We start from the raw sequence: 10,463 nt of genomic DNA on the forward strand, positions 1-10,463 counted from the left end.
AGAAATGTATTATCCCTATCCTTCTTCAGATAACTATGGATTAACTTCGTTTTTATTTTTTCCCCTGTCAACGTTAATGCATTATTAAGTTACTTAGGAGTTAGGAGGTGTATTAAACTTGATATTTTAAATAATTTGTGTAAAATTTACAAATTTTCTATTATTCAATATGGATTTTAAAAAGTCTCTTGAAATTCATTGTTATTAAACTAATGATTTAAAAATCTATCTAAAAATCCACTGTTATTCAAAACAGTTTGTGAATTTAGATTCTAATGATTTTTAGAATTTGAAAGTTCATGTGTTTGTGGAGAATTTGAAAGGATTCTTTTAGTTACAAATACATAAATCTAAATTTCATGTTTTAGGTGGGATTTAAAATTTTTTTACAATAAATCATATCAACTTTCCTAAATCATTACAATCATTTAAAATCTCATAAAAACTCAAATCACTTGCAATATTAGGTGGGATTGTTGGTTCTATGATTTTAATGGATTTAGAAATTCAAACAAAAATCATGTGTTATTCAATCATTGATTTTAAAATAATTATCAAAATTATGTGTTATTGGTTAGATGATTTACAAATACTTTTTAAAATCCCATCTTATTCATTTAATGATTTGGTTTTGGATTTTAAAATCCAAAGATTCAAATCCAAGGATAAAACATGTTATTTCAAAATTCATATGTTTTGATTTCTCTTATTTACAATTCTATATGATTTAGAAATCAGATCTTCAATAACAGTCCTTAGATTGAATACACCAGTTAAATATCCAAGTCTAACGTTTTATTATGGGTTATTATTGGAGAAGTGATTTTTAAATACATATAAAATTGTAAATTATGAAAATCAGAACACATTGATTTTGAAATAACATGTTTTATCTTTGGATTTGAATCTCCATTTTACACTTCTAAATCCATTCAAATCTATTTAAAACGTAAAGTGAATCCAAAAACAAATTAGTAAATGAATAACATGAGATTTTAACAAGTATTTGTAAATCATAGAACTAATAACACAAAATTTTGATAATTATTTTAAATCAATGATTGAATAACACATGATTTTGTTTGGATTTCCAAATTCATTAAAAGCATAGAACCAATGTGGATCTCGGGACCAATGTGGATCTCCTGAAATGTGGCTCTCGGGACCATATGATTGTTCTGATTAGTGAGAGAAGAACTCTTGTTTGCAGAACCTTGGTGTGCAGCTAACCTGTTCATCTCGATGGAAGAGAAGACATTTTGAAGTGCATTTGTCCCACCAACAGACATATCGTACAAGGAAGATTCAAAATGTTGTGCCGTTAAATTCGCTTGCCCATGTTCTGGGTTAATCATGATCCCACTGGATGAACCTTGAACAACTGACGAGACGCCGCGATGCATCCAGTTTGTATTTCCTGTCATGAGTTGTGGCTGCAACCAATTACTATACGCATCCTGAAGAGGAATACCATTCATCAATGGGTGTGATTGGTGGTGGACCATTAAAATCCCACCTAAGACTTGAAACTGCACCGTATTGGTGCGTTCCCACATAAGTCCATTGCAATTTCATTAGATAGTCTGGATATAGTGACCAATGGTAGTAGTATGATATCTTTTTACGGTATATATATGTAAGGTTCATTCATGTATGACTTTTTCTGAAGAGAAAAAAAAAACACACACACACATACTCCATCTAGGTATACTTAACTTGAAATGTACACATACTATATTTACTTATTCTGGTTAAATTCTTTATCACAAAACCTAAAAGTCGAAAACTTGTACTAAACCGAACTAAAAAAACGTATCTCCCATGCCTAGATCCCTCAAACAAATTAGATGTGGCACTTTGCTTGTTTTCCTCGGACGTTGTTACTTACTTGATCCGACAGAAAATGACAATCATTACCATTTTTTATTTACAATAGTGACATTTACTTTACATTTTGATAAATAAAAATCAAATTAAATGCATAAAAGGTAATACAAGAATAGTTTCTGAAAGTTATTTGAACTTCAAAACAATAGCAACATTTCCTCGTCCATAAATATGTGTTCCTCTCTAGTGGTACTGGTACTTATGTCCAACTGTCCATCACTCGTGCCACCTAACCATCTTTTTATACTCAAAATTTCAAATTCACCGAGAGTCTTCGAGTAATTTTTGTCACACTTTTCGTTAAAAACATAAATGAGTACATTAGTTATCAGGATATCAAATCCTGATTGTAATCCTCAAACGTGGCCTTGTATTAACCAAATTAAAAAAACGTACGTGGCCCTCGTAATTTATTCTATAAAGGATAAATTAACATTTAGCCACTATATATATATGATGTACGTAGTTAGTTATCATCGGAACCTCCATCCCGCTTCGAGAATAAAACAACAGCACATAATTAAAGACACTAGTAATAAAGAAAGAATTCTGAAAGAAGTGTAATATACAAAAAAAATTGTCTTCTATCGACCATAACATCTCATGTCATCCAACATTCTAAACCACATATCTTACCTACCATTCACAAATATCCTAGCTACCACCGTTGAATGAAAGAAAATGTCCGGAGTTTCCGAATAATCGGCTAGTACTGAAATAACTGAGTTTCTAAAGGACGCATCATAATAATATATATGTTGTATATCACTTTTTTGTTTGTTTAAATTGTTAAGGTGTTTAATTCTCTAATTTGGTTATAGCATTGTGGTTAGGAGCTTCGCATATTTATAAATGTAAAAAATTTTCTTTATTGTTAGTGAAATAATATTTTTATTTATCATTTATGAACTTTAAAACCCCAAATTTAATTTGAATAAATCATGTAAATTTGTGTTCATTAAAATAAGAAAAATAATGAAAGATACATTTAAAAAGTAAAAGATTTTAACAATTTAAATTAATTAACATTTTTTACATAGAGACATTTGTTAAAATATAGACATTGGTTTAAAAAAACATGTTTCACATAAAGACATTTATAGCTTTAAAAATCATTTTACTATTTTGAAAAACATGCATGGATTTGATTTAAAGAAAAAAACACCCCTCTATATAAAGCTTTCTTTGTTAATCCTCATTTTTCACTTACCATTCAAAGCCAAACACTAGCTATGCCGACTCTCTTCCTGACGGTAGTCCTTGCCACTGTCCTCTTCTGCCTCCTCTTCCTCTTCTCTCGCCGCCGCAACCCCCGCCTCCCACCAGGCCCAAATCCATGGCCTATCATCGGAAACCTCCCTCACATGGGCCCCAAGCCTCATCGAGCTCTAACCGCCATGGTAACCACTTACGGTCCGATACTCCACCTCCGACTAGGTTTCGTGGACGTCGTGGTCGCCGCCTCTAAATCCGTGGCCGAGCAGTTCTTGAAAATCCACGATGCCAACTTCGCTAGCCGGCCACCTAACTCAGGAGCCAAACACATGGCCTACAACTACCAAGATCTTGTCTTTGCGCCTTACGGACAACGATGGCGTATGTTGAGAAAAATTAGTTCTGTTCATCTTTTTTCGGCTAAAGCTCTCGAAGACTTCAAACATGTTCGACAGGTTAAACCATTATAAACGTTATTCTCATTTTCTAACCGCTATAGATGATCACCTATAATTTTGTTATCATGTCGTTTCTATGTTTTTGATTTTCTATATGGCACTAATCAATTTGTGAAAATAAATTGAGAGAAGAATTAAGAATTACTAATGGTGAAAGAGTTAGGAATCCTAACGAAAATACTTACTGATAACACTAACATTGCTACTTTAAGTTAAAGGGTAGTGTCACACGACACGAGTTTCTCAATGTCAGACTACTATACGCTATTTTTAAAAAAACTGCATTTTCATCAAAACATATTGATGAATAATAAGATATGTATGTCAGGATTAAATAGATAGCTTGGGTTAAGTTTATAGATATTGTTTTAAAACCCGGGTCGATTTCAGTAATCCGAAATTCAAAACAAATCGAGATTACTGAATCCATTGGTTTATAGTTCCTAGTTAGATTATTTAGGCTATGAGATGGTTATGTTGGAAAGATCTAACTAGGATTAAAAGAAAAGAAAACATAACAAAACAGAGTAAATCTGAACTGTGCAGGAAGAGGTTGCAACACTGACGCGGGAGCTAGCGCAAGTAGGCACGAAAGCCGTGAATCTAGGCCAGTTGGTGAACATGTGTGTTGTCAACGCACTTGGACGAGAGATGATCGGACGGCGACTGTTCGGCGCCGACGCCGATCACAAAGCCGAAGAGTTTCGATCAATGGTGACCGAAATGATGTCTCTCGCCGGAGTGTTTAACATCGGAGATTTCGTGCCGTCACTCGACTGGTTAGATTTACAAGGCGTCGCTGGTAAAATGAAAAGATTACACAAGAGATTCGACGCTTTTCTATCGTCGATTCTGAAAGAGCACGAGATGAACGGTCAAGATCAAAAGCATACTTCTATGCTTAGCACTTTAATCTCTCTCAAAGGAACTGATTTTGACGGTGATGGTGGAAGCTTAACGGATACTGAGATTAAAGCATTGCTATTGGTTCGTAATCGTATATTAATAATAATTAATTTCTTAAGATGTTGTACAAGTATAGAAATACTGACTTTTTTTTTTTTGTTTGTGATTATTACAGAACATGTTCACAGCTGGAACTGACACGTCAGCAAGTACGGTTGACTGGGCTATAGCTGAACTTATCCGTCACCCGGATATAATGACTAAAGCCCAACAAGAACTTGATTCCGTAGTGGGCCGGGACAGGCTCGTTAGCGAATCAGACATTTCTCAGCTTCCCTACCTTCAGGTAACGGTTCACTCTAACCGGTAATTTGGACTTATTTTTTGGTTTACGAGCAATATTTTATCCGGTTTTGGTTTAAAACAGGCAATTATCAAAGAGAATTTTAGGCTTCACCCACCAACGCCACTCTCGTTACCACACATCGCATCAGAGAGCTGTGAGATCAACGGTTACCATATCCCGAAAGGATCGACTCTGTTAACCAACATATGGGCCATAGCCCGTGACCCTGATCAATGGTCCGACCCGTTATCGTTCAAACCCGAGAGATTTTTACCTGGTGGTGAAAAAGCTGGTGTTGATGTGAAAGGAAGCGATTTCGAGCTAATACCGTTCGGAGCCGGGAGAAGAATCTGCGCTGGTTTAAGTTTAGGGTTACGCACGATTCAGATGCTAACGGCGACACTGGTTCACGGATTTGAATGGGAGTTGGCCGGAGGAGTTACGCCGGAGAAGCTGAATATGGAAGAGAAGTATGGTCTTACTCTGCAAAGAGCTGTTCCTTTGGTGGTGCATCCTAAGCCAAGGTTGGCCCCGAATGTTTATGGACTAGGGTCGGGTTAAAATCTAAGTTTGCTTCTCGCACACAAGACATAGGGCTTGCGCGAAGTTAAAAAGTTTTTAAATGGCCTTAATGTAAGAAAGTGTAACGCCAAATCAAGTAATCAAATACTGCGAATGTAACGACTATAATGTTTGTTACTTTGTTTTGTGAATTAAACAGTAATTGTGTGTTTTTTCTTCACATTAGAGCAAAATAAAACATATTTTTCTTTTTTACAGTACCGCAGTTGTATTAAAATCTTTTCCTTACAATACCACATGCATTAAAAATTCTAGATTTTTTTGGCCAACAAAATCAGATTTTTCCATTATTTCATATATAGGTGGAACACCACCACCTGCAACTCTGCATTTCTGCAACACATGTTACATTATACATTCAGTTGGCGTTTTCCAGTAAGTTATAAATAGTAAAATCTTTGTAGACAATAGAAAATTACTAATAGTAATTTTTTTGTACCATCCTAATTATCTGTGGACATTTCTTACTTTTTTTTTTAATATCAATTTTTTGTACCTCAGTCCTAACTCCTTACTTCTAAATTTTTATAAGCATTCAAAGGGTTTGTTGTAATTTCAGATTTTCAAAAAGATGTACTTACAAGTTCGGGTGTGTTCACACAGAGAGCTACGATAATGGGAAAAGCTGACTCAAGAAGGGGCTATAGAAGAAACAAGAGTCACGGAACAAGTAGTCACTCTCAATCTCCAGTACTGCTTAGCATCGACTCTCTCTCTCTCTCTCTCACTGTCTCTCTTTTCTCTGCGTTCATTTGTGCAACCTATCTCTTTCTTCTTCTCCTCCAAAATTATCATAAGATCTCTCTCTCTCTCAACAAGTTTAACAGTGACATTTGTATATCTGGACTCCATCCATGGCTGCTCTGGTTCTCTATCTCCTCACTCTCCTCATGGCTGGTCATTCTAGTAAGAACAGTCACTCTTCCCTCTTATCCCTTAAAGTGTTTATTTTATGGAACCCAGTTTCAGTCTAAGCCTTTAGGTTCTTGCGCCTTACCATTACTCTCCTCTGTTTTTTTTTTTTGTACTTTGGTAGGTGCCTCATGGTGTGTGTGCAAAACAGGGCTTAGTGACTCAGTGCTACAGAGGACGTTAGACTATGCCTGTGGAAATGGAGCTGATTGTAACCCAACTCACCCAAAAGGGTCTTGCTTCAATCCTGACAATGTTAGAGCTCACTGTAACTATGCTGTTAATAGCTTCTTTCAAAAGAAAGGTCAAGCTTCTGAATCTTGTAACTTCACCGGTACTGCTATTCTTACCATCACTGATCCCAGTAAGTTCCTCAGATCCAAGGTCTTTTGGTAACTAGGCTTACAAGAAATGGTATTAAAGATTAGAGTATACTAGAGATTCAAGTAGAGACTAGATTTGATATATTTTTGACATATTTTCTTTAATGTGTGAACTTTTTTTGTCACAGGCTATACAGGATGTGCATTCCCTTCAAGTGCTAGGTACGGCTCTTTGCTTCAACACATTTACTCTCTTAATGGCTTTATCTAGAAATTGAAGGAGAGACAAACAAAAAGATACTATCATCTGTATTTAATAGATCTACACTTTAATTTAATGGTGGATTAACTGTATTTACTATACTTTAATTGTGGATTAACTAACTTATAATGCCTATTTGTGGGAAAGAAAAAAAGTGGACAAAAAGCTTGATTGGGTCAAAAGTGCACTTTTTTTTATATTAAACTTCTGATCACATCTCCAAAAGTTCAATTGCCTTCTTTGGGATTATAAAGTTTGAACCTATGACTAGTCATTAGTGTATTTGACATGGTTTTATTTTGTTGCTCTAATCTGCTTTGGTCTACACTTTTCTAAAAGAATCCCGACACCTTTTTCGTTCGGAAACCACATTACTGATGAAGAAATATCTTATACTTGATTTTATTTGGAAAATAAATAAATATTAAGTATATATTAAACAAAACAATCAAGGCCTAAATTAAGATAACAAATATTGGATTAGGTTGTTGATTATGAGTATGACTGTTTGTTTTACAGTGGTTCTAGTGGAAGCAGCAGCAGCAGCAGCACTGTGACGCCAGGCAAAAACAGTCCAAAAGGAAGCAGCAGCATCAACACATTTCCCGGTGGAAACAGTCCATACACTGGCACACCAACTACCGGATTATTAGGAGGCAATGTCACTGATGCTACTGGAACCGGTTTTAACCCGGATTACTCAACCGAAAGCTCCGGTTTCACGCTACATAACTCCTACAGCCTTCTCTTTACCAGCTTGTGGTCTGTCTTGATGATGATCTGAAGAAGAATCGCTGTCGTTTTCTTCTGTTCAGCCAAAAAAAAAAAATGTTATTTATGTTATTATTTTGTTGTATCAGAGATGATTATAATCCGAATTTCGGTTCGGTTTTTTTATTTTCCGGTTTAAGAAAACGGTTCTTAATGTAAAACCAAATCTACTATAGATGGTTTGGTATGGATTCTTTATCTTTTTTTTTCAAACGGTTTAAAGTTATGGTTTCGTTCGGATAGGGACAGAGAAGTTAGGACTTAACTAAGAAAACACATTAGGATTCACTGTTGATTAGATTTCCATTTTTGTGATTCGAATTCAACGCTGTGATTAAAGCATCTCAAATATGGTTTTGGTTTGGTTTTGTGTGGTTATGAAAACACTCTGGTTGAATTAGCGTGTTCCATCGGCAGAACATAAAACATTAAATTGATGATTTTGTTAAGAAAACCGCTTCTTCTTTTACTTCAAGACTACCAATCTCTTTCCCCTTTTTTTTTTTGTTTTTTTTTCTCTAATAAATTTCTACCAAATCCATCAAAAAACTCTATTGGAAGATCTTTAAGAAAACGTACAAACTATGGTGAATCTAATTGTAAGATCCTCACGCTCCTTTCATTAAATAACGATTTCAAGATTCATGTTTTTATTTTTTGATTATCGGGTGTTTTGTGTTCTGCTTATTGGCTTTCTTTAGTTTGATCGAGTCTCTATGATTTTGAGTTGTGAAAACCTTAAAGAGTTTCTGATTAATCTTGATTTTTGTGTTGATCAACACTGGGATTAATCTTGATTTATTATCTAAAATACAATTGTTTTTTTTTTTGTTTTCTTGTTCAAGAAGACCACTGCTTAGAATATTTTACAACTGTTTGATTGGCTCATCAAATACTACAAGATTCTAGGGATGATGTTAGATTGAACCCATCGTCTTTATTATGATGTTCTTGTTGAAAATTCCACAGATTCAGAAAAAAATGTTAAGCATGATCAGTCATCGTACTTCGTTATAAGTCAGGATTTAAATCAAAATTTTGATCAATCAAAATTTCTGCTGATTTGTAATTGATACTTTTTTTTTTTGTTACGTAGGAGGAGCCTTGTCAAGTATGTGGAGATGTTGGCGTTAAGGATTACATAATGACTTGTTTCAGTTGCAGAAAAGTCAGAGAGCATATGTATGACAAGTTTCACTCCTTTGTATATTTCTGTTAAGCACTCTTTTACATGATTATTGTGATTATCATTCGATCTTTCTGTTCTGTATCTCTCTGCAGCTACTGCGCAAGAGTCTGTTTGCGATCTGTCCCCCACATTTGGCTATGTGAAGTGTGCAGATCCCCAGCTCCCGTATTACAAATGTCAGATCTTAAATACAGCTCATCTGGTAACGTTAAGGAAGATAATTCTACACCGGTTCTTCAACGTAGTACTTTAGATGGGGGCTCTATAATTCATCAGCCTCTTCATGGACTCATGTTGCTGTCACATTCATGTCCTGATAAAGGTGATTTTATAGTTTATGTTTAGTCCTTCAACTTATCTACACAAGGTGCCTAATTTTTTGTTTTGGCAGCTTCGTTGGTGACCACTGATACATCTCCAACCAAGAAACATCGGCCACAAGTTTTGGCTTTGCCTTCTCCGAAAAAAAAACGTAGGACGCTTCGGCTTGCAGGTGAGAACCACGATTTGTTTATTTGATTCAATTTTCGTTAAAAAATGAGATAATGATATTGTGCTGGTGTGTTTATAATGTGATTTCTTTGGTTTCTTTTTGTATAAGGAGATATTGGAGAAACTAAACGTCAAAGACCTCAAAGCCCACATCCTTGTGTATTTCATCGAATTGATTAAGACATTTTCTCCTGAGCTTCTTTGCTGTAGTTGCTTAAGTGAGTGCATCTGTAACTAAGTTTTTTTTTTCTTGGATCTCAAGTTACTTACAATTAAGCTAGGTAAGATTGGACTTTACTGACATGTGACTTGATCACATTGACATTCCTCATTCTTACTTTATATCTTATTAATAAACTCACTTTTTTGATTTCATCATATTTTATATGTTTAATCCTGAAAATTTGTGTTTGGTTTTAGCATTTACTTTTTGCACATTTAAATTTCGCGGGTTTTAATATTATATGAAATGATAAAACTTAAACTGAATTTTAAATTATCCCGCTGTTTTTATAAGTGACCGTTAGTATTATTATTTCATATATCGCTATAAACACAAAATATGTCAATTTTTTAAAAACCATTACTTATATTTCTCAAATTCCAAAAAATAAATAAAACTTATCATCATTTACCAAATTTTTTAAAAATACATTGTTACTTAATTTTTTTATTTTGTGTCAAATTGTCGATAATTTTACTTTGCTATTGTTTCAATTTATAATGATTTTTTTTGTAACATTTATAGGGTTTTCATCAAAAAAAAAAGAGAGAAAATACTTCCTTATTTATTTGAACTTTTTTGAATATTGTCATTTCTTTTTTTTTATGAGCCTAATTACATCTTTGACTTTAGTTTCTACAAGCACATTATTACCATTTGAGTAAATATGGTGGCACTTTACCTTCATTTTTTTAGATTGTTTAGTTTCATTTTCAAAATATCTTAAATCATCCCATAAAATATCTTAATTATTTTAAGTAATTATATTAATTACAAATTTAATATACATAAATGTATATCCATAGTTTGCCATCCTTCAATAAATAAAGTATGTATTTTTTCCCTTCTAGTCAACAATTTCATTACTTGTTTCAAGACATTTATTGATTAATTGAA

At 34.0% G+C, this 10,463-nt stretch overlaps 3 protein-coding genes across 4 annotated transcripts; all 3 read left to right on the top strand.

Annotated features, from left to right (window-relative positions):
• Positions 1 to 2,630: 2,630 nt before the first annotated feature.
• LOC104734816 (flavonoid 3'-monooxygenase) lies at positions 2,631 to 5,589 on the top strand. Its single transcript, XM_010454468.2, has 4 exons — positions 2,631 to 3,557; positions 4,107 to 4,547; positions 4,642 to 4,812; positions 4,894 to 5,589. Exons 1-4 carry the CDS (start codon positions 3,120 to 3,122, stop codon positions 5,371 to 5,373), a joined length of 1,530 nt encoding a protein of 509 aa, XP_010452770.1. The 5' UTR covers positions 2,631 to 3,119; the 3' UTR covers positions 5,374 to 5,589.
• A 344-nt stretch (positions 5,590 to 5,933) lies between these two features.
• Positions 5,934 to 7,902, top strand: LOC104734817 (PLASMODESMATA CALLOSE-BINDING PROTEIN 2). Its single transcript, XM_010454469.3, has 4 exons — positions 5,934 to 6,300; positions 6,431 to 6,670; positions 6,818 to 6,851; positions 7,411 to 7,902. The coding sequence occupies exons 1-4, from the start codon at positions 6,249 to 6,251 to the stop codon at positions 7,673 to 7,675; spliced, it is 591 nt and encodes a 196-aa protein (XP_010452771.1). The 5' UTR covers positions 5,934 to 6,248; the 3' UTR covers positions 7,676 to 7,902.
• Positions 7,903 to 8,122: 220 nt separating this feature from the next.
• LOC104734818 (uncharacterized) lies at positions 8,123 to 9,721 on the top strand. 2 transcript variants are annotated; one of them, XM_087481010.1, is made up of 5 exons: positions 8,123 to 8,261; positions 8,759 to 8,844; positions 8,944 to 9,173; positions 9,243 to 9,344; positions 9,453 to 9,721. In XM_087481010.1, exons 1-5 carry the CDS (start codon positions 8,247 to 8,249, stop codon positions 9,521 to 9,523), a joined length of 504 nt encoding a protein of 167 aa, XP_087337136.1. In that variant the 5' UTR covers positions 8,123 to 8,246; the 3' UTR covers positions 9,524 to 9,721. The 2 variants fall into 2 exon arrangements, with proteins under 2 accessions (XP_087337136.1, XP_010452772.1); XM_010454470.3 differs by having other exon boundaries at positions 9,456 to 9,721.
• The last annotated feature ends 742 nt before the right edge of the window (positions 9,722 to 10,463 follow it).

This window comes from Camelina sativa, chromosome 13 (assembly GCF_030686135.1).
Source record: "Camelina sativa cultivar CO46 ecotype springtype chromosome 13, ASM3068613v1".
Taxonomy (NCBI): Eukaryota; Viridiplantae; Streptophyta; class Magnoliopsida; order Brassicales; family Brassicaceae; genus Camelina; species Camelina sativa.